The sequence below is a fragment of the Pagrus pagrus genome, assembly GCF_965226575.1.
Source record: "Pagrus pagrus genome assembly, chromosome: 6".
Classification (NCBI taxonomy): Eukaryota; Metazoa; Chordata; class Actinopteri; order Spariformes; family Sparidae; genus Pagrus; species Pagrus pagrus.
The window spans coordinates 22,037,974-22,065,561 of NC_140190.1; the positions used below are offsets into that span (position 1 = coordinate 22,037,974).

General features: G+C 41.1%; 1 protein-coding gene across 1 annotated transcript; it reads right to left on the reverse strand.

The window, feature by feature from the left end:
- Positions 1 to 1,200: 1,200 nt before the first annotated feature.
- On the reverse strand, positions 1,201 to 26,387 carry lurap1 (leucine rich adaptor protein 1). Its single transcript, XM_084355951.1, has 2 exons — positions 25,689 to 26,387; positions 1,201 to 8,827 (listed from the first exon to the last, which is right to left on the reverse strand). Exons 1-2 carry the CDS (start codon positions 25,899 to 25,901, stop codon positions 7,943 to 7,945), a joined length of 1,098 nt encoding a protein of 365 aa, XP_084212077.1. The 5' UTR covers positions 25,902 to 26,387; the 3' UTR covers positions 1,201 to 7,942.
- Positions 26,388 to 27,588: the final 1,201 nt, after the last annotated feature.

The window sequence follows — 27,588 nt, forward strand, 5'->3', positions numbered from 1 at the left end:
GTCAACACATCAGCCTTCTGTCCCAAACCTTGAGATTTTCTTCTGCACCCATGGGTCCTGTTTTGCCTGTGGCTGCTTGGTGTTACTCTTCTACGACAACTCTACAGTGTGTGAACTGAACTGTGTGTGTTTGGGCCAACGCCGCCGCTCACTCATCTGCTTCCCGTTCCAGTTCGGCCTGCCGTATCAGCCGGTCTGCCAGTGACGCTGTGAAGAGACTGTGCTGGAGTATTGAACTGTTCTGTGTGCTTATTACCTGCCTTGCCCCGTACCTGCTGAGTTTTGGCTTTAAACCTCATTACCAACTACTCCTGGTATCCTGTATGCTCCGGCTGGGTCCAAACACAACCTATTACAGCCTGTCCTCATTAGAACAACAACCATATAACCACGACAACCAAGAAAACAGCCTATTACATTTGAATTGTTTGTCGTTAGGTGACGTGCTCCAGCGGCTGTAGTCATTTTTACAGCTGCAAAGGAGGTGAGGGGTGAGGAGAAGTGGTATAAAGAGTGAAAAGTCTGTATGTGGAGGCAGCCGGACTGTCGGGTTAAATAAGCACTGACTGTCATTCAGAAGACGGTTCGCGTCCAGTGTGCAACTCTGAGTTGTTTTAGTTGTACATAATGTAATTGCATTTAATCATGTTAAGTAAGTACATGTGTAACAGAGGTTACAGAGGTAACGTAGTGATTTAAACCCAATCACAGGAAGCATGCACCTTCCTCTTAAATGTTTGACTACTGGGCGTACTCCTGGCTAAATATATACTGTAGACCAATATATAACACAAATAATGAACCTATAATTGTTCCAACCCTGCACACCTACACACCTGCTGTGATGCTTCCTCTATTTCCATCAGACAACAATATTATCCTGTCATCTCTGAAGTTGTTTTGGGAAATGGCCTGTAAGTGCTTTGAGTGCTAATGGGTCTGTATTGATAAACCTCTGTGGGAGGGCCGAGCCAAATATCGATCAGACATCTACATGAGGTTCAGTGAAAGCTCTCAGCAGAGTAGTTTACATTAAGAGGTCAGGGGAGAAAAAACAGCTGCTGACTGACAGGAAGGTCGGGAGGTTTTAGGGTTTTTGGGAAAGGAAAGTGGCAGATTTTATCCAAAGGATCAAGAGGTCACACGATGAAGAGGATCTTCTGCTTCTCTATCTGACAAGGGGATAAAGACACAAGCAAGAAGATTTAAAATATCTTTAATCATTGGATAAGCTTGTATAATTTACATACTGCATAATATAATTCTCCACATTAATGAACATAATCACTTATTTGTTGAACTTTTCCACTTCACAAAGAAAAAAAATATCATCTTTTTTTCTCCGGACACATTGCATAACAAAATAATAAAATAAATGCATCGTACCATGGAAATAAAACAATTCCACTCACTCAAGCGGGATATTGATTGGACTGATCCAGTGAACTGCAGTCGGTCTCTGTGGCCTTTATCTTTACATCCTCTCGGCTTTGTGTTGCCTAAGTTGAGTGTTGGACCGGCCTCAGAGCGCAGTGTGCACTCAGCGGGGTTTATTTCAATTCACTTCCATTTCTTTGAGCAGTTTGGGATGTGAACAAAACACACACACAGGGATAAAGTATAAATACGATTCAAGGAGAGGAAATGCTTAACGGCCTCTTTGAGGAGCTGTCAGGTACCTAGAGACCAACATCAGTCCCGGGGTAAGTTGTGCTCGTGTGTGTTTGTGTATGTACAAGAGGAAGGAAGGAAACAGCAGGGCACCGGGGGTGGAAGCTTCCTTTTAGCTGCACGCTGTGTGCTCACTGTTTATCCCACTATTCAGCCTCCAGGGACACACAACCAGTCTTTTAGATTTTAAAAAATGGCCAAAACTTGCAAGAAGAAGGGCTCTCGACAGAATTTCAGGTGGTTTACAGAGAGGGTGGCTAACCTGTGTACTGTCGGAGGCTTGAAATTTTACACAGGATTAATTCCTCCCTTTAGAATCGTTATTAAATAAGATGAAGTGTGTTTTGAGCTCTTAATGGCGCAGAAAAGTTTAAAGAGAGCGATTAAAATTGTTTTATTACTGTCTTTTTAATGCATTGATTGTTTTTGTTCACTTTGTAAAGTGTTATTATGGTGACCTGAAAGGCGCTTATATATAAAATGTATTATTATTATTATTATTATTATTAATCAACCAAATCACCAGAATAAATGTTGGACATGTACGTTTCTGCAAGCAGCATCTGGAGTACAGTTTTTACAGCATATGGACAATAAATATGTGCAATTGTTCCAGAGATGTGTTCAAAGTGTTTGACTGTTATCTAATTGTAAAAATGAAATGTCCATGCTCGGGCTTGCCAGACTATAATGAAAAGGTTTATATCGCCGTGTTGGTGTTGTTCCTAGAACATAAGAATCAATGTTGCTCAAGGACTATCATTAACTTTTCAGCAACTTGTTCTGGCTGAGTGGAGTTTGTACATGTTTTACTTCTACACTAATTTCAATTATCATTTTCTGTTTCTGTTCAGTTTTCTGTCGATATTTGGTTCAGTTCAGGCAACAATATGACTTGGTTGGGTTTAGGAAATCATTGTGGTTTGACTTAAAATGGACCCTTCACAACATCTAACACGTGTAATTAGGAATGTGTGTAATTTTCAGGTCCCACCGAGTCGCTAAGCTGTGACATTACAAATACTCGATTGGTCAGTTGCATCACAGCGATATCAGATTTTGCATGATGAAATGGTTGCCACTTTCAAATAAAGCACCCTCAATAAAAGTTTATAAACTGAACCCATGCTTTTAGCTCAGTTGTAAGCATTAAGTAGAGTGATTTTCAGAAGAAGAAGAAGAAGATCCCACCGGCTGGTGTTTTTTCTTTGTATTTATGTTTGGTAATAATGCAGTTAAATGTTTGTGATCCATCCATTAATGATCATGAATTTCTAACTTTCTAACTTTCTGTATCACATCTGCTGTTGTAAATGATAATATGCCATTAATAAAAAGATTTTAATAATCAAAACTGTAGTCACAAGTGTCATAAGTCATCTGAAGCCCTTTTTCTTCCAGGATTCACTACAAGCCATCTCTGAAGGTGTTATTCTAATGGTTATTGTTCCGGCTCTGTTGAAATGCATCACCAGTACTCTGTCATCTCCTTCATCTCATCCTGCCATCACTCAAACAGTACTGCTATACGACCACTGGCACTGCACTAAACATGTTTTATGCAGCCACAAGAGCTGAAGCCTACTCGCGCTCATTGTCATGGGAACCATGTGGATATCCACTCGTCTATGTAATCATACTGTTTGTCTTGTGCCCAGAATAGCTGGAGGGTGCCTGGCACCTGGAGCCAAGGCAAACACATCACGCACTGGGCATCTGATAAATCCTGGACTTTATAAAAGGAGAGAAACAGAAGGACTTAAAGGAGCAAGCCTGCTGTGTCTCCCTCCATACCTTCAAAAAAAATCTGGAAAGTGAGGAGAAGCTTTCATCTTCGACTGAAGGGTTTTTTCCACAAGTGTGCCAGTTACTGACACGTCCATTCTTATCCACGCACAGAGGAGTTAGTACCCCTCTTTCAAAAACAATCAGGCCACCAGCCATTTCTCCTGGCACCTACATTCCCATTAAAACTCTGCCAGCGAGTGGTTTAAAACAATGTACACGTACCTATTTTAAACTGGACATTCTCAGTGAAAACACATTACAGCATCTCGGGCTACAGCATGGCTTCAGAGACACACTATAGCTGGATGTAATGTGTTTTACAGGTTTGTTCCCTGCTCTGAAATCTAGTTTTTCCCCCCATATGGCTCGTCTAATTTGGAAAGAAAACCACAAACTAGCGGAGCAGACAGTCTCTTTGGCATGCAAGGTTGCTTTACAGCCAACACACATGTCAAAAAGGGATGGAGGTTTCAAATGACTTCATGTCTATATACGGTGGCTGGATGATATACCATGGGTGAAATACTTATCCAACGATGGATAGATGTTATTTAAAGAGATTTAGAGGGGAAGGAGATCACCGGGACAGATTTTTAAAATGTTCCAACTCGTACAAGAGTTCAAGGTCCAGTCTGAGCACAGTTTTCCTCTCCTGGCTCCAGGACTGGCCAACAGTCGCTGTTTCTGTGGTGCCGGCTTTATGGTGCTGTCTCCAGCAAGAGGGCATTGTGTGTGCATGATGTGTGCGTTGGCACGGACTGAACATTTCCACCGAACCAGTGTGGTGGTGGAAAGAGGGATGAAAAGAAAAGGCAGGAGGAGGCGAGAGGAAACACTTTAGTGGCTCAAACAAATGGAGGTGCTGAGTTGAACATCTCACTGTAGCTGCCAAAAAAGTTTGCATTGCTTGTCAGGGAGATCTAGCAAAAAGTGAGTTGATTGAAGATGATAGAAAGTTGACATGTTTCAATAACTAGATGCACTACGTGTCAGTGCAAGCAGTAGCAGTTAACAAGAAGTTAACTCTTTACTACTGTACATGATGTGAAAGAGCCATCGACAGTTCGCCTAACGCCTCTCCCAAACACAACAGGCCTGTTTGTCTCTATTCAAGTTAGCCGGAAATTAAAGTTAAGTAAATCGGAAATTAGCCAACTTGTTGGGCCAATAATGTGGAAGATCTGGGTAATTCTATATTCGGGAAGTCGAGCTTTTTTGGCTTCATGCTCACTGAGCAGCTTTCATAGGAATTAACAGGGCTCCACCTCCGAGATCTGTAGATCCAATCTGTGCCGAGATTTCCCTCGTTAGATCGCGAGTCGTCAATTTGGCGGTTCAAAAAATGATTTAAATGTTCTTGTTACAGTGCATGAAATGTATGAAAAGCTAGGTCAGGACTTTCAGGATGCAAAGGGACAGGGCTGGGTACTGAACCTTGGTTATACATTTTTGGTGCTGACTGAAATGAGTCCATACGCATTGAAAACCTGGCATTGCTGGCAGTATCAAAACCATAATTTGAGCCATGCAACAATTTAAGGGGTACGGAGCACAAATATAACACACCTTGACTCAAACATCAGCCTGTTCGGAAGGTCATAAAATGAAGGACGGGGTGTAAAACCCAACTTTTAAGAGGAGCTTTTTTGATACTGTTTTTTATACTGTACGTATACAGCTATGAGCTGATTATGTAATATGTTTCCCTCCGTTTATCAAATGTGTTGCACTGTCCCGACAGCATTAACATGACGAACTGCTAGAAGATGTTGTAACACTGATGAATGAGCTGAAAACTCTCAAAAACCACTGGGTCTCGTCTAGTCTTATCCAAACCTTGGATGTCTCTCACACACACAAACACACATCCTCGCTCTCTGTCAGTAGCCGTGGAAACTCCTGAAGAACAGACGATAATATTTGATTTCATTTGATGAGAAGAGGCTGCTTATGTAAGCCACTAGAAAGGCTTCAGAAATATTGCTTTTCTTCTCTGATTGTGTTAAGTCTTCCACGCATTTCTCACGATTTAACCAATAAAGCTCTCAGCACAGGGCATGCAATATCCACCCAGCCAGCGTAACACATTTACCAGTCGACACTCACACAGCGAGAGCACACAGCCTTTTGGTCGAGCCAATTTGTACACGCAAGCAGAGGCCCGGAGGAGGCAAAAATAACAAAGTCAGTCAAAAAACCTCAGATTATCATAACAACAGTGCAGTCATCTCAGGAGGGAAACAGGCATATGTAGTTCAGGTTTACACCGATCAGGCACGACATCTGCTTATAAACACAGGATACCAGAACGCTTCAAACAGAAAGAAAATTCAGCCATATTCAATATTTGCCTACAGACCAGTCACATCTAGTACCTGATGCACAGAGCAGCTGTATTGCGATTCAGTGAATATACAATATTGCAGATGGTTGGTTATTAGCTCCACAAAGACACAAATACTAACAGTGGTACATTATTTCTCAATGAGGGAAACGTTTACTAGCTGTGGTGCTCCATCTTCTATTTTCATATCCTCTACTTTTTGTTCAAGTTAACTACGAGCTTGGGGACACGTTCACAGATCCCATCAAATGGTGCTTAATACTTATGTTTAACTTTTTTTCAATACTTAGTAAAGTAATACTGTCTGTAACCTTATAACCACATCTGTTTATACAATCAGTTTAACCCTTTCATGCATGGTACATGCAACAACGGACAGACATTTGGGAGCAATTTTTAACCATTTAAGCTGGAGTACCATGCCCCAACCAGCCCAAAGCCTTGTCCACATTTACATTTGATTATTTTCTTTGTACCTGTTTGTCATTTTGAGATATGACATCACACATTCAAAATGGCAGGAGGATGAGGAGACGCAGCAAGTACCTCTGGAGTAACTGTTACATCATTTTATTCTTCTTTTCTGATAAACAGTTCTTTTTAACTACATAGGGTGTCAAAAATACTTTCATCCAGGTTTTAGAAAGATTTTTCTTGTATCTTTTTTTCCCTTTGATTGAAAATACATCTGTCCACGGTGGATGTTACGGCCAAAGGATATACTCTGCCTATTTAGACGTGCCCTTATATTTTAATTGAAATGATATTATTTACAATTGAATAGTTTAATTTAACAGCAATATTTAATATCTTTCAAATTTTCTAAAAAATGAAAAATGAAATGGTAGTATCACTTCCTGGGCTCATCTTCAGTTTGTCAGAGGTGCTCTTTGGACAGTGTCTCTGGATAAGAAACTGTCTTTAAAACTATTAAAATGCCTTCTTTGACATGGCATGGTCATGTTAGACCTTAAAAACACGGCATCAAGCCTTCCTCAGGAAGCCAAACAGATCTCGAGGAACAAAAGACCCTTTCATAACGGTAATCCACCAATAGGAATCTTACACCTGAACCTGGGGGTTGTGGCCTAGAAAGACTGTTGGTGTATACAGACTCAAATTGTATTTAAATATAGGCCCAGTCGTTACCCTTTTGCGCATAATGTTCACTGGAGTTGACCAAAATCTGGATTAAAGTATTTCTTGCATCTATTTATTTAGTTATTTGTTTAACTGTCTGGTTTTCTATAATTAAAAGATTTAACAATTTCTTCTGAATCACTTTTTATACCGTTAATCCACGGTGTCCACTGCGGTGGGCGCTGATGCGACTCCTTACAGAATATTGAAAAAAAATTATTGGCAAAGATATTATGATTTAATAATCCATGCATGAAAGGGTTCATTTGTGGGTTTATAGGGGAAACATTGTTCTTCTACTAACTTCAATGAATCAGAACAGCTCTATCAGTGCTGCTAGTGGTGGAGTTAAAGGTGGTGTTGATTGTAGACCCACCACAGTATGAATAGAGTAAATAATTAGATCCCAGAGCGATATTCTTTAATGGGGGTCCAAAAATGTTATTGTGCCTCTAGGTTTTAATCATAGATAAGTGTAAGTAGAGGGATTGGCGTTCATATTTATTTTTCCGCATTAAAAGATCAAATTATAATTTAAATCTTCTCATTTACATTGGCTGATGTTCAGTGACAGTCAATCTGAAATCGTGTTTCAGCTCTCTGGCAGATCATCCCACTGTGCTTCTGAACAGAAAAGGACAGAAAAGAAGAGAGAAGAGGAAAAAATCAGGGAATGCCAAGAAAGACCCTGAGAAAAACAATGACACAGGATTTTAAAATTGATTTTCCTAAGTTTGTTTGAGGCAGCCCAGTTTGGCTAAATATGGTCAAAATCCTGTAATGTGCATCCACCTTAGTACTGACATCAATGTTTAATAGAAAGTTAGTGCAGTCACAGGAGGGAACAACAGGACAAACTCTGTCTTTCAAACCCAGTGTCATTCAACAAGGAAAGCCTCACTATGTGCATTTACAAACAGCAGTTCGCTCTTCTTCTGTCCTTCAGTGATCTGATCTCTGTAACATGAGAGGCTTCATCCCCCTCTCTTATTATCCTTCTTACAAAAACGTCACATCTTCTTGCGACTGCACCCAGCGCCAGTGCGCGTCGTACTCCAGATGCATTTTGCCGTTCATTTTGCAAGTATCCAAGTCGATCTTTCCGTTTTTGTAAGGTTTGAGTTTGGGGCTCTGGTTGGTTCCCAGTTTCTCGCTGAGGCCGTTGCGGGTCGGGCTTCCTTTTTTCATGGTTGGCTTCTCCAGGACGCCGTTAGCCTTGACAGATTGTGCCTGGGTGTTGCCCTTAGAAACTGGGCTTCCTTTACCCGCCTCTGGAGCCTTGGACCAGACTGGAGCGTCTTGCTTCGGGCTCTCAGACTTGGTTTGGGGAGAGCTGACAGGAATAGCTGGTTTCCCAGTCCCAGTCCCAGTCCCAGTAATGCCATTTCCAGTGATAGCACTGGTAAGCACAGTCCCTGGTCCACCTTTCGCCTCCGTCCCATTTCTAATCCCAGTTCCATTTTCATTTGCCCCAGCCCGAACCCCACTAACAGACCTCACCCCTGTCCCGGCTGCTGTGACCGTGGCCCCGAGGCCTCCCCCTGTCCTGCCCCCAGCAGTAGCCTCTGAGACCAGCGGCGTGGTGGAGCAGATGACCGACTCCGAGCTGGAGGGGCAGTACTCATCCATGTCATCCGCCAGCGTGTCCAGGTAGCTGCCGATGGAGATGTTGTCCAGCTTGTCGTTCGGGTCCTGCAGGCTGCTCCAGGAGCCTCTCCAGGAGGTGTCGGGGCCCTCGCCCAGGCTGTACTGGCTGCTGGTCAGGCTGCTGCAGCGGCTCGTCAGTGTGCTGCGCTCCTCCAGCAGCCATTTTACCGCCTCGATGCCTTCATGGACGGCCAGCAACTGCTGCAAGATCTTCACGTCCACCGAGCGCAAGTGAGCCTGCGGACAAAAGATATGGATGAAATTAAAAAGAGACAATAAAGTTTTGTAGTTTGCAGTTTGTAATGGATAAAAAATGTTTTATATGAGAGGCAGACAAGCTGTGAGCTGGAGAACCACCAGGACTCTGCAGATATTTATTTTAAGCATTCAGGTTTGGCTCCACACACAAGTGCAAACACCATTATAATGCTATTAAACCTTTGCAGATTACCATAATTGGAAGTAAAGTATAACAAAAGCTGGCGAGTCGAGTGTTTGCTGCAACCAATGTGGAAACATACAAGGTAACGGTAGAGGGGAAAAAGCTCAGAGATGGAAATAAAACAGAAAGAGGCACAAATTGGTAAAAGAGGGAGAAGAAGGTTTAGAGAAGCGTTCTGTAGGTGGTGGATAAAGCTTTTAAAGAAGTGTTAACAGGGAAATTTGACCAAACTAACTCTGCAGGAGAAGCCAATGAGGGATGGAAATTATATACACTGTGAAGTATGACGCATTAAGTCAGACAAAAAAATCTTTAAAAAGTCTAAATGTCCTATAAATGATCATGATGTCATCTGGTATAATACAAAAAATAATAATCGATCAGAAATAACAGCGCTGCTGTCTTCTAATGTGATCTGTCAGTGTGTCGGGGGGAGTAGAAATGATGAATAAGAGGAAAAAGACAGTTGCAGTCATGGAAAATTCCTCCCCAGAAGACATTAGCAGAGGTCTGCGGTGCAGCGCACGGCCAAGAGGTGATATATGGCAGCAACATTCAAAGCCTGGCCTCATGATATCCACCCCTCTCTGCAGATAACCAGTCTCTTTCTCTCGTCTTTCAGTATCTCCATTTCCACCACGTAATATTTTTTTTCTTTATTACTTTTCTGTCTCTGTGGCCCACAGACTGTCAGTGCCTCAGTCTGTCTCTGTCTGTAGCTTTGTTTTCTGGGTTCAGAATTACATAGTTTATAAACAGTTTATATTATCGTGTGATGTTTGTGTCTTATGTCTCACATAATCATCAGGTTTCATGCACAATTATATATAATATCCAGTCGGGTCAGAAAGTCTGAGACCACGTGGAAAATACCTCTATTTTGCATTTGTTTCGAGTTTAATACTATTTTTTTTCATTCCAAATGATGGTATAAGCCTAAAAATATGTGTGAAAAGAATGATGAGAGTGGTCAAGTGCATGCCATCATCAAAGTCAGTGGGGGGGAAATACCAAGAAAGTATTTGTACCTTGTTACTTTCCACCTCTGCTTAAATGTTACAGCAAAAGTGGAATATATATGGTGACAAACTGCACATGTAGCAGTTCTACCAATGTTATATGGAGGTGCAGGGACCTTACGACCTTTGCCCTCTGACCTCCTGGTGTCTTTGTATACCTCCCTTATTTCCTATACTGGGTCCTTACATCCCTTTAGGTTATGTCAATACAACAGTGGAGAGGAATGTATTGATCCTCCCCGCCTGCCAACCAATTTATCTCCTGCTCCTGAATAATGTTAGTATTGATGGATTATTTCTCCAGTTCAGTGAGCCAATAATGTGTCATTGTAGATTTAGTCAGTGTGGTTTTCTGTTAAAAAACTCAACAAAACAAAAACTCTCCTTGTCAGTGTGCTTAAGAATCTGACATTCTTCCATCAGCAAAGGAAACACTGTGTATGTACAGACGAGAACAGAGTACTGCTGGCTGTGGGGTCAAACTACTTGAGCTCATTTAGTCGTCTCCAATTCACTGTCTTCTCCTCATTTCTCTCATTATCCGGCCCACTGTGGTTAAACCGTCATACTGTGGATGGGTGATTTAGATGAGTGGTTTCCAAACTGTGGGTTTGAAGCCCCCAAAGGGTCCCAAGATAAAACAGAGAAGTCACATGATTTTTTTACTCTTTACGCCTCTAAAAATCCTTCAAATGATAGAATCAGGGAAGAAATGTCCACATTCAGGTCATAACCTTTGATGACGGCTCACCAGGCGCTTCATTTCACAAAGGTTGGGAGCCATCTATTTAGATAAAACTGCATCTTCATGTTGAGAACGTATGGTTTGGCTCCTGTTATTTACTGCCAACTATTCTATTCAACTGTCATCACAGCTGATTGCAATGTGGACCTACATCATTGGATGCAACACTGTCACTCAGTCTGATTGCCTCGAAGCATTTCAATTGCTTGTTTATGTGACTTTAGAGGATTCAGATTAAGTCCCTCGAGGATTACTCAAACCTAAACCATACCCACCACAAGCCAAACCCCAACTGTTACACAAACCTGAACCAGCATGACTTTCATTCTGACCAAATGCCAAGTCTTCATCCAAAAATACACAGATGGTTAAGCTGTGGTGACCAACTTTTTGTACTCACTGGGAGAAGAGTACCCACGAGGCTGAAACCCAGTTTTTCAGACTACAATGCTAACATGTGCTTTAGTGAACTGTAGTCTCTGGATGAACAGGGCTCTGCCTCTGGTGCTGTATCCAGATTTCCCTTATTAGATACACGGGAGTCAGTCATACTATGGTAATCTCTATCTGCTCATTCATCCCATCCATCCACCTTTGCTGTACATTAAAACACACTTTTAGCACACATCGCATGGTTGCAGGAAGGAGTCGGCACACGAAGAAGAGGAACTGAAGAACCACAGCGTTCTGTCCGTGTGTGCCTGTGAACTCGCTGACGTTCTGGGGCACAGTCAGACATTCGGGGTGGGGTTCAGGTTTGAGGTTTGAGGTCTTTCAGCTGGCAGAGACCGAGCGCTTAATGAGGGTGGCAGTAAAAGTAGCTCCATGCCTGTCAGCGCTGAGGTGGCACAATGCTAACGAAGCTGAGCGCTATAACAGTCTGTGCTGCTGACAACATACCTCCACTAAATTCACTCCGCTTCATATTCTATTCAGAAAAAACATTTAAGACGGATGTGTATCCTAAAAATATCCCAAACCAAAACTATTTGTATCCACTATAACCTGTAGACTGACTACTACTACAGTATATAATATTATGTTGTTTTTTAGTAAACCTACAACTAAGCAGTAACTCACTTGATAAATGATTAAATGCTTTAGTCATTTTTCTTTGTTCCAGCATCTCAATGGTGAGGATTTGTTGCTTTTTTGTTTTATATGATATTAAACTGTATATCGTTGAGTTTTATTGTGGATTAAGAAATTCTGATGAGCATTTTTAAAATTTTTATGACATTTTAAAGACCCTTTATTGATCAGCTGTTCAAGAAAATAAGCGCCGGACTAATCATTAGCTGCATCCCCAGATTTCTTAAAGATATATCCTGGCATATACTGTAAATGGTCAAATTTTAAGATATCAGCCTGAAAATCACAGGACTTGTCTGTTGTGGGGAAAGAAGTCCGCAGTGTGAATTTGAAAGATGTGTGAGCCTCCTTTCATATTGAACAGAGGGGGAGCAGTATCTGACAGCAATAGCTGTCAGGATGCGTTCCCCCTGTTGTAAATGGTCAAATTTAAAGATATCAGCCTGAAAATCACAGGACTTGTCTGTTGGAAATAAGTCAGCAGTGTGAATTTGAAAGATGTGTGAGCCTCCTTTCATATTGAACAGAGGGGGAACAGTATCTGACAGCAATACTCCAAGCTGTCAGGATGCGTTCCCCCTGTTGTAAATGGTCAAATTTAAAGATATCAGCCTGAAAATCACAGGACTTGTCTGATGTGGGGAAAGAAGTCAGCAGTATGAATTTGAAAGATGTGTGAGCCTCCTTTCATATTGAACAGAGAAAAACAGTATCTGACAGCAATAGCTGTCAGGATGCGTTCCCCCTGTTGTAAATGGCCAAATTTAAAGATATCAGCCTGAAAATCACAGGACTTGTCTGTTGTGGGGAAATAAGTCAGCAGTGTGAATTTGAAAGATGTGTGGGCCTCCTTTCATATTGAACAGAGGGGGAACAGTATCTGACAGCAATACTCCAAGCTGTCAGGATGCGTTCCCCCTGTTGTAAATGGCCAAATTTAAAGATATCAGCCTGAAAATCACAGGACTTGTCTGTTGTGGGGAAATAAGTCAGCAGTTTGAATTTGAAAGATGTGTGAGCAGCCTTTCATATTGAACAGAGGGGGAACAGTATCTGACAGCAATACTCCAAGCTGTCAGGATGCGTTCCCCCTGTTGTAAATGGTCAAATTTAAAGATATCAGCCTGAAAATCACAGGACTTGTCTGTTGTGGGGAAATAAGTCAGCAGTTTGAATTTGAAAGATGTGTGAGCCTCCTTTCATATTGAACAGAGAAAAACAGTATCTGACAGCAATAGCTGTCAGGATGCGTTCCCCCTGTTGTAAATGGTCAAATTTAAAGATATCAGCCTGAAAATCACAGGACTTGTCTGATGTGGGGAAAGAAGTCAGCAGTATGAATTTGAAAGATGTGTGAGCCTCCTTTCATATTGAACAGAGGGGGAACAGTATCTGACAGCAATACTCCAAGCTGTCAGGTTGCGTTCCCCCTGTTGTAAATGGTCAAATTTAAAGATATCAGCCTGAAAATCACAGGACTTGTCTGTTGTGGGGAAATAAGTCAGCAGTGTGAATTTGAAAGATGTGTGAGCCTCCTTTCATATTGAACAGAGGGGGAACAGTATCTGACAGCAATAGCTGTCAGGATGCGTTCCCCCTGTTGTAAATGGTCAAATTTAAAGATATCAGCCTGAAAATCACAGGACTTGTCTGTTGTGGGGAAATAATTCAGCAGTGTGAATTTGAAAGATGTGTGAGCCTCCTTTCATATTGAACAGAGAAAAACAGTATCTGACAGCAATAGCTGTCAGGATGCGTTCCCCCTGTTGTAAATGGCCAAATTTAAAGATATCAGCCTGAAAATCACAGGACTTGTCTGTTGTGGGGAAATAAGTCAGCAGTGTGAATTTGAAAGATGTGTGAGCCTCCTTTCATATTGAACAGAGAAAAACAGTATCTGACAGCAATAGCTGTCAGGATGCGTTCCCCCTGTTGTAAATGGCCAAATTTAAAGATATCAGCCTGAAAATCACAGGACTTGTCTGTTGTGGGGAAATAAGTCAGCAGTGTGAATTTGAAAGATGTGTGAGCCTCCTTTCATATTGAACAGAGGGGGAACAGTATCTGACAGCAATACTCCAAGCTGTCAGGATGCGTTCCCCCTGTTGTAAATGGTCAAATTTAAAGATATCAGCCTGAAAATCACAGGACTTGTCTGTTGTGGGGAAATAAGTCAGCAGTTTGAATTTGAAAGATGTGTGAGCCTCCTTTCATATTGAACAGAGAAAAACAGTATCTGACAGCAATACTACAAGCTGTCAGGATGCGTTCCCCCTGTTGTAAATGGTCAAATTTAAAGATATCAGCCTGAAAATCACAGGACTTGTCTGTTGTGGGGAAATAAGTCAGCAGTTTGAATTTGAAAGATGTGTGAGCCTCCTTTCATATTGAACAGAGAAAAACAGTATCTGACAGCAATAGCTGTCAGGATGCGTTCCCCCTGTTGTAAATGGTCAAATTTAAGGATATCAGCCTGAAAATCACAGGACTTGTCTGTTGTCGGGAAATAAGTCAGCAGTGTGAATTTGAAAGATGTGTGAGCCTCCTTTCATATTGAACAGAGGGGGAACAGTATCTGACAGCAATACTCCAAGCTGTCAGGATGCGTTCCCCCTGTTGTACTGTAGAGTACACATAGTTAATGACACTGTAATACAGTTCCCAAGTCGATAAATAAATAATAAAATAAAAACATAAAATAAAATAACAAGTGGCAATGTAACAAAAAAGCCAGATTATTTCCTTTTACTATCTAAAATGCAAGACTAGTGTTTCTTGTGGTTTAATTAACAGTATACTTTCTTTTATTCTTAAAATCAGTTATTGTGATAGTAAAAGACAAAGACGATTACACATTCTGTAGCTGAATAAACATGCAAATCGTGCCATTCAATCCAAAATGCCTACATGCCTGACTTAGTGCCGTCAGTGACATCTGTTTGCATGACAACTGTGTCGTACATTGTGTGTAATGTTGTTGTTCCTGGAGGAAATTCTTTCATCTCCATTATTTCCATTATTTCCAGATTTATAATAGCCTCTAATTAAGCGATGAAGTCAAACGTGCTCATTATAGTGTGGACTCAGCCAGATGGAAAAGGCCAAACCGGGGTCAAGAGGTTTCCATGTGAGATCAGTCAGGATGAGTGAGCGAACATCAAGAGCTAAGCAGCCTGGAGGACTGAAACACCATTAATCATCTTTTATCATTTTTGTGCCATCGGTGTTCAGCCAACAGATTTCAGTTTTCCAACTCAGGCACGAGGCCAAGCGACGTCTGGCTGATCCATAGGATTCTGGAAAGATCATCTTCCTGCCTTTTATATGAGGTACAAAACTGTGTGTGTGTGTGTGTGTGTGTGTGTGTGTGTGTGTGTGAGAGTGTGTGTGTGTGTGTGTGTGTGTGTGTGTGTGTGTGTGTGTGTGTGTGTGTGTGTGTGTGTGTGTGTGTGCACTGCAAACAATATTCAGATAAATATCAGTCTTTATTTGCCATAAACCTGCTGATTGAGTGACATTTCACTTGGTTAGGAGGAGTTTTATTAGTAATTTTTCATTCTACTAAAAATACAATACATCTTGGTCAAGGAAATTAGTCTATTCATCAAATTCATCAAACTTAAAGACATCACTCTTTCCATTATGTTTCACATTCAATGAACTAAGCAATCGGTTAATTTAATTAAAAAAACTATGGAAATAATCAGCTGTGATTCTCACTGTATACTGTATGTGTCCATGCATGTACCTGGAGCAGATGGAATCATAATGTATCAGAGCTGAGCTGCAGGAAAAGCCTTCAGCACTGAAATAGAGATTTAATTTTGACCTATTTCTACCTCTTTGAAAGTAGAAAGAACCAGTGAGACCAGTTTGGACTCCCAAACACATTACAAGTTCCTTAAACAGCGTCACACCGGTAGTTGGATAGTTTACAGTAGATATTTTGTTGGACTTTTCTGCCAGATTGAGGTTTTCCTTGGACACTTTCGGAAACATTTTTTCCATCAAAATGTGGATACTGTGACAGAGTAACTTGTGGTGCAGTATGTTGGATCACTTGTTTGTACCATGAACCCAACTCAACTGCCAGAATAATTTTCTATTTCTCTACAAGGCTGCGCTTATGCTCGGGTTAGTATTAGACACAAAAAACACTTGGTTAGGTACAGGAAAACATCATGTCCTGAGTTCCTGTCAAACATAGCTAGTTTTTGTTGCCACAATCATGGCTGGAAATTGTTCAGTGGTCTCATTAAAAATGTCCAGTGGTGTCACTCTTATGAATGTTGGCTTGGCAGCCTTTCTCGCATATTTCCAGGAAGTTATGAAAAACAACACATATTTACAAATAACACTTTTCATAATTCTAAATCTGTATCTTTACAGATTGACAACTCAGGTCTTATTGTTGTAGCTTTGACCATCACTCTAATCTGTAATAATAATAATAGTATGATATCATTGGCTTGTTTACAACCAGTCTTGGATGACCGCCCGTCCTTCTTGCTCCGTCTGTCTTTGTCCATGGTTGCAGTGAACTCATCAATTATTTTGGTGAGTGCGCTGTTATCGCCACAAATTACCAGGAAAAACACAACTTGTAATAAAACAAAATGTATCCATTAGGTTTCATTTCAGATGTCACTGTAGAGCAGGCCTCCCTCATCAAAATGCAAAATTAAGCCACAAGGTGCCCCAGAATCACTTTCTCTTCTTTTGGGATGTGTGAGAATGCATTTTCAATCACTCACAGAGTGTCTTAACACAGATATTCAGTCATTGTTGTAACAAATTCACAGCTGAAGCTCGATCCGTGACGCAGACTCTCCCATGTGGCTACAACAGCCTCCCAATGTCACAGAGCTACCGAGCAGACTGCTGAATCACTGCCAGCAGGGATGGCACGAACACACACTCCTTCTCTCACACACCAGCAAAATAAACACCCGTCTCTATCTGCACAGTCTCTCTCTCTCTCCATCATGTCCCCTGGTGTCACTGTCTGTCGTTTCACCTTCCCGAGCTAACTCAGGCGACCTTGCAGGGTCCCTACAGTCTCCATAGACAGCAGAAGGCCGGCCATGTCTCCCCGTAAACCACCAACTGCTCCATCTGTCTGAGCGCTCTGTCAAACAGCCACTCATCCTTGTTACATTTCCTCTTCTGTGTTCCTGTTTTTGACGTATCAAAGTATCGTTCCATCTTGTTTTTTATTCCCTTCTGTATCATCTTTGTCCCTCTTTTCTGTTCCGTTTCTTCTGTTCAGACTACGCTGCAGACATGTACTATTAGATGGCAATCATGCAGGATTTTATTGCGAACCAAATGAAAACAAATGTTTCACAAGACTAAAATACTGCCCGGAAAGTATTCTGCTGCATTTTTGTAGTAGCAGCTTTACATCTGGCACTCATTTTTCCACTTGACTTCTTCAACTATCAAAGTACTTCCCGCAAAGAAGCTAAAAAAAAGTTTCTCATGAAGGAAATGGAGTGACAACACATGAGAGACAACATATCCCAATGTAAGAAGAAAAAGGGAATATGTCATTGTTGTTGTGATGGTTTCCCTGTGGTGCGAGCGAGGGATCTTGATCCTCCAGTTGATATGAAAGCTGAGAAGTCAGATTCAGTTCAATCAATAGTGAGTTACACGCATCAAAAGAAGAGATGAGGGGAAGTGCACCATAGTAAACAAACAACCCTGTCTCTGAAAAAAATAATCTATTTTCAAAGAACTATAATGCCAGACGAAAGACATTCTTTATCATATCGTATTTCCCTCCATATATACTTGTAGCAACTACATTTTTGTGGTTATTTTTAGGCACTGACAGCACCCGGTTAAGATGAGGGCAGGATTATGTGTGTAGGTGCAGGTTGGTAGGCAGTGGACAAAACCACTGTGAGTCATGAAGAGAAATACTCTTGAGCTCTTTTATTAGCACAAGTGTTTGGAATGCATATTATTCATATTATTTAAAACTAGTGAGGGGGACAGCTCTCTGTTTCTGCCAGGAAGGGGGGGTTCGGACCACCTTGTCCCCGGTGTGATTTCCACCTATGGCCTATTTTAGGTGGCATTCTCCTCCCTTCTGCTGTCTGTGTGTTACTGTGTTCAAAATCTACTACGGGAAACTACAACCTCTGAGCCAGCAACCTACATACTGAAAATAGCAGGTTATTTTAACTCTAACCTGGTCGCTGGCGGTACGAGCCTAAACAAGCTAGCAGTTCTTCCCTTCTTTCGCAAGGATTGAGTCATTTAAATGCCAGGGCTCTCCTCCCAGCGGGTGAAACAAGTCCCCCTCAACACTATCTTGCAGGGGAACCGCTGCTTGTGATTAGTTAAAAGAAATAGAAAAAGCCCAAGCGTTTTCCCCCTGTAACAGAAGGAGAATTGGTGTAGGTCAGACCTTTCTTCTAGCACTGACACAATGCTGTGGTCCTGATGTGTGTGTAGAAGTCACTTGACTTTCCCTAACCTTAACCAAAGGGCTTTTGTTGCCTGAACCTATTCCCACATCACACTAAAAACCTGGGAATAAATTCAGCAATTAGGGCTCCCGTTAAAACATATTTAGAAAACAAATCAGTACTACATAAAGATAGTTTCTCAGAGACGGGGTTGAAAACAAAATTTAATGGATGAATTAAGGAGCTCAGGTCACTTGGCAATGATTAAATTAGACAAAATCCTCTTGTGACTGTCTTTGAGGAGGAAGCCAGCAGCCAGACAGAGAAAGAAGAGCAAGAGATTAAATAGACTAGATTTTGATTCCCTACAGCTCTGCTCTGCGCTCGAAGCTGACTTTGCACTGTCATTCATCTGCCCAGAGGTGGAGGACAGAGATAGAGAGCGACAGGGAAAAGCTACAGAGACAGAGACAGAGAGGCAGCCATGGAGAAAAAAAGAAAAATCACATCACCCGAGCAAAAACACAGCATTCACCCTGCATGTCTCCCTTTGATAGCTGAAATACAGGTGCTGAAAAAATGCATGTATAAAAAGCTATACAAAGAGCTTTAGTGTGTGTGTGTGTGTGTGTGTGTGTGTGTGTGTGGCTGACTGCCAGCCTCATGTGGCTTTAAAGGAGTGTCTCTGTATTCAGTGAGTCTGTTTAGATCAGTCATGTCCTCTATTAGACAGCCGGAGACAAAAGACAGAAGCTGTAAAACTGCTCCCACAGAGATGAACAGCAACAGTAAAAATCATTAATAACAACATTTAACTGCTTTCAGCTCGCAGGGCTGTAGAAATACTCTCTGCCAAACCGAGACATAAGCATTGAGAGAGTGTGTATATACAGTATGCAGGGTGTATGTTAGCAGACAGCCTAAAGCCAGATATCAGATGATCGCTTAAAGCGTTTTCACTGATTAAGTACACTTTCTATACGTGTCAGTCATCTTTCTAGATCTACTCCTTCCAATTACTCTGACACATAATCCAAGAAATTTCATTAGCAAAATTTCTGATAATCAATTAAAATGTTTCAGCTATTTCTGAAGCAGAAATGCTGAATATTGTCTGGTTCCAGCTTCTCAAACTTTGTTGAATATTTGCTGGTTCTTTGCTTTTTGCGTTTCATTTTTTGAAGCAAATGAAGAGCCTTTGGGTTTTTTGGGCTGAACGCTTAATTGATTTATCATGAACAAACTTGGTAAGATTGTTAATATTTCTAGCAAGATTGTGGGTCAACAACAACAAAGTATGTCGCTGCTTTGTGAGACCCGAGAAACAGGGAAAGGACGGGCCATTTGCAGCCTTCACATGCCCGGACATTCTTTGTGATGCTGTGACGCACTTTGTTGTTAAATGTCTGTCTTTGACGGTAATTGCTGTAATGTTGTGGCCGTCTTTGTTTTACTGTGGAAAACTGTGGAAACTTTATTTCCACAGACAGAAAAATATTTTTTTGAAAGGGTAATAAATGAAACAACTCACTAAACAAAATGAAAACAACTGGCAGACTTATAGATAATAACTAACTAGGTGCACTCAATAATAGCCAACATTTATTTTTAAGTTACAAAGTGCAGATGTTTAAAGAAGAAAGTTTAAACTGAATGTTAAGATTATATTATATTATGTTTTCTCCGGTCTTACAGGGAAACTGGCTTTACTGTATGTGTAGAACTTGTGAAGGTGTTTGTGGATTTGTTTTGTTTTTTGTCGTCTTGCTTGTTAAAAAATATTTTATAAATGTTTTAAATCTGACCTGCTGAATATCAGGTGTTACAGTGTGACCAATGGAAATGTTAAGTCACACTTGACGTGTTTCGAGCAGCATGTTTCTCATCATCACAAGCCCAAACAAATCTGCACTTCACTCAACAAACAATCGCTCAACAAAGAATCGCTCCAGAGCATTGCTTATGGTCAGAAACTCCAATTAACTAGACATACAAACAGAGTGTCGTTATACAGCATCTGCCTTATTTTTCACATTGTAACTGATGAATGTGATAAATGTTGTGTGTTTGTTCCAGTCTAACATACGCTGTACTGTATACTGTACTGTATCAAGAATGCAGGATAACATCTTGACTCTCCTGACAGTTTACAAGAAGCAGAGAGACATTTCATTAGTGGTGGTGACACAGCGACAACATGGCCCACACACACACTTGTTGATCTCACAGCAGACAGATGATGCAGCCCACCATCACCATGCTGTGCGGCTACAGATACAGTATATAACAGATGACTGCGGAGCATAAGAGCAAACAGACACACTCACACAGAAAAAGTGAGAAAAAGTGGCAGATATTAGCCGACTACTTAACATGCTGTGTCTGTGTGTGTGTATGTGTGTGGGGGGGGGTCTTATGAGCTTATCAGCATGACAGAAAGTGTTCAGCATCAGAAAACAGTGAGGGAAAAAACCCATCCAGGGACCAGATCAAGTTCACGTGCACGAGTGTGTGCACTTGTGAGCTTTGCATTTAGCATTACTCTGTAGACACTCTGCACATCTTAGTAAGCAGATTTCTGATGAAAGTGCAGCGCTCAGAGCTCTTCTTCTGCACTCCCATTATACTACACCACTCTCATGATGAATGGAAGACACGCACACACACACACACACACACACACACACACACACACACACACAGAGAGAGGAGCAGCCCGGCTCTGTGCTGGACGTTTCACTCCCCTCCAGTTAGTGGGTCTTTATCACTTCTCCCTCTGCAGCAGACCTGATTAACGGGTAAAACTGCTAACAGATCAGTCTGACCCTCTGCTCAAAAGTGATTTATAATAACTCTCTGGATGCTTTGTGAATCCAAACTGAGTGCTTTGGCCAACTAAACACTTATGAACTGGCTGTCATCAGTGTCTGGGGGTTAACACAGTTAATTTCTCTATATGTTCCCATTTTGCCTATTACTGTAGTTTACATAATCCCTATAAAAATTAATGGGTTTATGTGAAGCTTTAGGGACTTAATAATCGTCTGATTTAATGCCACTATATCATATTGAGATATATTTCTTCTTCTTACCTGCTATTTCATTTTATTTAGCCATTACTTAAACATGTCGAGCTGTTGTTAGACCTGTACCATTGTATTGTTAGTGGGTGAAAGTGGGCTGAAGGCAAATCCTTGACGAATCATTTAAGTGAGGTGGAAACAACTGCAATGGCTGCAATATAATATAAAACAGAAAACACTGCTCCTGCACTGCCTGAATCGCCTGGTTTTGAGTCGAGCCTTTACTTCCATAACTTATGTGCGTCATTATGTAACAGATTTATATTTAAAAATATATCATAAAATATATACGAATGTACAGCCATGGATACCAAATGTAGCGTGTTATTTTCAATCACACTACCTTGCTTGGCATGACCCGCCCTACTCGACCTCTGATTGGCTACATCCTGCCCGTTAAGTAATGTGCATGTGCAACTCTCATCAAAGTTTGAACAGAGGCGAGATGTCTCACTCCGTAGCTTAAATGGAGCTTTTAACAATATAGTGTGTAAAGGGGCGCTGCAGCAATGCACCATATGAGAAAAATAATGTGTTTTTTGAAAATTAATGTATGTAAACCTTTTCTACTAGGACCCCCAAATTAAAGTATGAACCTCAAAATTTGCATAATATGACCTCTTTAAAGCTCACTTTTCGTTTTCAACCTGCCTGCCTTTGTGCGTCTTGTGTTTGGGTCCTCACCATTTTTCAAACTGTATCATGTAACCCTTTGGGGCAACTCTGACTTCACTAAAAGTGCTTGTTTTTGCCACTGGCAGGCTGAGGTTGCCATTTTATGTGTCAGACATCATTACTGAAACGATTCCTATGGAAATAGACCTTTTTGTTAAATAATAAGATCCATTTGGTAATCAGAAACACAGCGCTCAGTCAAGGAGAAGTCTCACTCTCAAATCTCTCGAGAGGTGAGTTGTTGCAAGAAGACAACAGTGCAAACAAGGTGTGAGAGTTGGACAGAGAATTGTTGAGTTTACTAGGGCTGTCCCTAATACCTCTGCTGGAGCTTTGGTAGTAAATAATCAGTGTTGGGGGAGGAGGAAGTACTGAGCATGACCTGTGAAGGACATTTCTCTGTTCGCAACTGAGATGGATGGATGAATGCATTAATTTTTAAGGATTCTGCTGTGGATTATTGGTTTCCATTGTTATTTATTATTGAAAAAAAAAAAAAAAATTCAAAGGTTTAGTGTTTTATGCATGTTTGCAATCCAGTGCGATGAAACAAGATATGATTACAGCTATGTTGCAGTTCGCCTTTACTGATAGCATAAATTTAGCCAAAAAAAGCAAAAAATACGAATATCCAAAACCCAAAACTGAAAACTGAATACCTACTCATTGAACAAATACCCGAATAGTATACAGCTACAAATGTTTTTTTTTTTTAAAGCAACCTATAAAATACTTTAACAGGTCGCCAAATATACTTTGGTGGCTACCTGGGTGGTCCGCCCAAGTAAACTGTATGTGTGGGAAACACTCAACCTCAGCCTGTCAGTAAAAACAAGCACTTTTAAAGGACGTTACTGTGATGGTTGGGATTGCCCCAAAAGGTTATGTTGCAGCCATTGCAACCGTGTCGTGGCTGCCAGCCTAGGCACATAAACATGCAATACAGGACCCAAGTTTAAAAATACTGGAATTCCCCTTTAATATGCTGACACATACAACATCTATGTGTATTATGGATCATTGTGTCATCACATTAGGGCAGACTCATTTCAAAGTGGTACTCTGAACTAAATCACGCATACAAGCACCATCTGGATGCAAGATACTGGCAAGTATCAAGAGAGCCGAATAGTATTTATAGGCTCATAAAAGTACGGCTGATAATGTTTCTTCAGGAAGTGTTCAGTTAGAGTGAGGAGAGCGTGATTTCCTCTTTAGGACACTCCAGACTTCTAAAGTGCATCAGAGCTGCCAGCATCATGAGCTCTTGTTTCTACAATCCTGGAGTGAAATGTTTCCATTTCTAACAAACTGATAATGTCTTTTGGATGTTTCCAATGTGTTTTGGAGCAACTGTCTCATACGACAGCTTGCTTTGTTTGGGCGTTTAGTGGCAGGCGCTAGATTTGCTCTTTGTCACAACCACAGGAATGCAGGGATATACATGATCATAGAAGGGAAAAAAACTGTAGAGCAGAGCATTATTATTGCTCCAGACCTCGACTGTTTGGAGGAGGTGGGGTCCATGTAAACAAGAAGACTGAGAGATATTTGTTTAATTCAACAAAAAGACCACGGCGCAACGGGAAATAATCGGCTGTCAAAACAGAGAACAGACTTGGCTGCACAAAAGAAAACAATGGATTGCAGTTCGTAAACTCCGACATGTGATAATCATTTAATATGTGAGAAACAAAAACAGTCCTGTTTCAGAGGGATGATGTCCCCATACATCACCGCAAAGTCCAAGCAAGTATAGAGATATGAAAAGTTACGAAAACTACAAATTTACACAGTATGAATTGTGTGATTAGGCACCTGAAAATAGATGGATGAATGAATTCGCCACATTTCGACAGGCCTTTGGTGGTCAACTCATTCCCTAGCAACCACAGACATCTGCAGCTGTTGGCATGGTGAGGAGCAGCTCAGTCACTGACTGAGTATGAAGAGACTTGTATCACTCGAGACGATTCAAATGACAAATATTACTGATCTGTTTCATACAGTAACATTTATTTAGTGGCAAACTCATTCAAATCTTCATATCATCATTCAGTAATTCTCTCCGTGCAGTATATATCTGTTAGTAAATTTAGACACTAATTGCAAGTAAAGACATACGCTTTATAATTTAGCCTTTTGTATTGGTACTATGGTGTGCCAATGTGAGAAAATATGCTTATTCACTTTCTTGCCAGGAGTCAGATGAGAAGATTGATACCACCCTGTGCCACTCAGTCTCTGCTGGTTGCCTGGCAACGTCACGGTGACGAAAAGCCTCCAGGAAATCACTGCTTCCGGGCCAAGAAGTAGTCTGGCACCCCATGTGAAACCACAACTTGCTCTTTTTTCACAAACAAGATTGAACAAACAAAATATTTCAAGTTCATTAGTGAGCCATAGAGAGGGTGGCATGGAGTTTTTATTACCTTTCAACAGAGACAAGCTAGCTGTTTCCACATGTTTACACTCTGTATGCCAAGCTAGGCTACACTACTGCTGGCTTTAGCTACATTTTTACCGTACAGACATAAGAATGGTATCAATCTTTTTATCAAACTGTCAAAGTCATGTGTTAACATATAAACTATAAACTAGCTTGAATATCAGCTGTGTCTTAGTCCTGATGAACTGATACGTTGACAAATTGTATTACCTGGCAACACAAATGAATATTAACATCTGTCAAACACTGGTTTGTGAAATAAATGGAAGCTGAACAACTGTTACCAGTCCAAGATACTTCCTAACAAAGGGAAGTGCATGAGTGCATGCAATGACAATGTCACAAGAAGCAGAGCCAAAAATTCTTGGAAATGCATTATGACTTTGGAAAAGAAGATTTTTTGGACATTTTACGAAAAAACTTTACAGTATACCGTATATGTCGGCCAATCAGTGACAAGAAAATGCAGTACAGAAATGCCAAACTACGGATTGAGACAATACGAGTTTCACCATCACATAATTTGTCCACCAGAGAGCACAGACAAGTGGATTCTTCACTGTAACGTCCTGCTCAGCTTGTATCTTTGTTGTAATTCAAGAGGTAAGAGGCATCAAGATTGTTTGTTTCTCAAAACTTCTTAATACCGATATCAGTATCGGCATCAAAAGTCCAGTATGAGTCAGGAAGAGAGACTTGAGGATGTCCCAAAAAACATAAGCATTTGTTCTCCATCAGCTGCATTTGTTCAGTGATTACTCAGACTAAGTCACTCATATCAAAAACACATAGTATATATTTTTATTATCATTTTTCATTATTTTACTATTTTATAATTAATCCTGATGTTAGCTGGTATTGTATTGTTTTTCATCAATGTACACTTTCAGGGTTTGTAGCTACAATTATATGACTGTCCTGCACATACAGTTTTCAAGCATCCCTGAGTCATGATGAACTGATGTGCTGACAGATGTTAAACCACTGGAGCAGCAAATCTCAACCTTAGTGAGGCATCAGTGTGATCTCTCAATACTGTGGTGACTTCAGCGAATGAGATCCTGGAAAACAAGAGCCTGCCACACGTCCAACAGCTTGTGCCACCACCCGCGCGCGCGGCGCACGCTCACACACACACACACACACACACACACACACACACACACACACTTACCATCTCCACCTTCAATTTCCTGATCTTTTCATCCAAACTCTTCCTCCCCGTCTCCTTGCCGGTGTCGTGCGCGGCGCTCAGCTTGGCGTCTCCCCGGAGAGAAGACGCATCTTCCCGCATCCACCTGAGCAAACCCTCGGGGGTCTTCCGGCCAATCTTCACCTCTATGTCTTTCAGATCTGGGATGGTCTCGCTGGCGGTGCCTTCATCCATCGCGTCTGTAATGTGGAAACCGAAAAAAAATCTTTTACGTCCTTCGCTTTTCGAGGAAAGTGTTGCCTGTCAAGCTGTGAGAGTCACTTCCTATAGGACTGTATGGCATCCTATGCGCCTCCAGCTGAGTTAGACTGCGCCAGGAGAGGAAAACAATCTGACAGCACCAACACAGCAGCGTGTTGTTATCACAGCAGCATGATGCTCAGAGGAAACAGTCTTTTAGCTGTTTTATCATCTGTTGGCAAAGCGACTGAGCCCGTATTTCTAAACAAACTCAAAGCTTTAAAAGAGGAAAAATCTTCTTTTCATCTCTTTTTATTCCCCGTGGCGTGTTGTCGGTTCCTCCAGAGTCCGGTGTGTGATCGCTGCAGGCCGGTGGAGGCTGGTGTGTCCGCCTGGAGATCCTCAAACTGAGCTACATTGCGCAGATTCCACCTGCATGATGACAGCGACCAGCAGCCGCAGAGTGAGAGGAGACCCCACAGCGTCAACCACAAACAGTGACATCACTCCGCTTCCGGTGCGGCTTTCAAAATAAAACACGCGCAGGAACATGCAGCATTTGAGGAATGTGAACTACCAAAATAAAACACCTCTCCTGTTTGAGCTGTGCAGTGAGCACTTCAGTCAAAGCACTGATACAACACAATAAAAACACTCCTTTACAAGTTAAAGTCATGAACAGCAACATACAATATAATGCCAACATCAGTGCTGCTTTTTAATTTCAATGATCTCATTTTTTCTTGTATGTCACTCCTCTCTATATACAAAATTAATATTAAACATTTACATCAATAAGGACAATATGCTTTATTATATTGTTAATATTGATACATGAAAGTAGCATGTTATTGTAGTACAGGTAAAAGATGAGCTAGTTTTAACTACTTCATTTATACATTTATATTTCTATATTTTTATGCTTTTTCATATTACTACATACCATTTGTGTATTACAATTAGGGGTGCAAATGGATCAATAAAGTTTTTCTTATCTTAAAAATACAGAACCCCCCTTGTGCAGAATCTGGCGTATGATTGGACCATCAAATAAACAGTCCGTGCACATATGATACTAAATATGAAAAACCCAAAACATGTATACTTCCTTTGTGCCATCAGTTTTAACCCCCAAAACAGCCTCTAGCACAAACCAACAGTGGTTTGATCGATACTGTACTTAAAAAAGCAAAACAAGAAGCAATAACAATATGTTCATCTGTTTTAGATTTCAAACTCATCTGATGCAGCCGACTCTAAAATAGAACTTTTAATTGTTGCCAATTCTCCCCAAAGCATAAATCTGAGTAGCTCAAATTACGGTTGCAATATGGTTCAGCTGATTTCATGGAGAAGCTGCTCAGATGTGGCAGAGCCCCTGTGGGGTGAGATGGATGAAGACTCTAATCAGTGTAATCAAGTATGACAGATGTCTGGGTTACTTAAGATATCGCATTACTCTCAATACACTCACACACACTCACACCCTGTGGCTCTACATGACAACCTTCTCTGAGCCTATTCAGACTCAGTGTGAGTAGAGTTTTCCTCACCAGGCCTGGACCTCCTCATGTGGAACCAGGAGCGCTGTGGCTGCCATGATACATCAGGTTAAAGCTCATGGTTATGAGACTGGCAGGCTGACGTATTGTAGTGGTTTGGGGTCAGATTAAATGTTTCT

Bases quoted from the DNA above. Each gene is read 5' to 3' on its own strand.
- lurap1 (XM_084355951.1), bottom strand. From the start codon at position 25,901: ATGGATGAAGGCACCGCCAGCGAGACCATCCCAGATCTGAAAGACATA. The intron at 8,828-25,688 runs GTAAGTGTGTGT...TTTTGTCCGCAG, and splicing joins GGAAATTGAAGGTGGAGATG to GCTCACTTGCGCTCGGTGGA.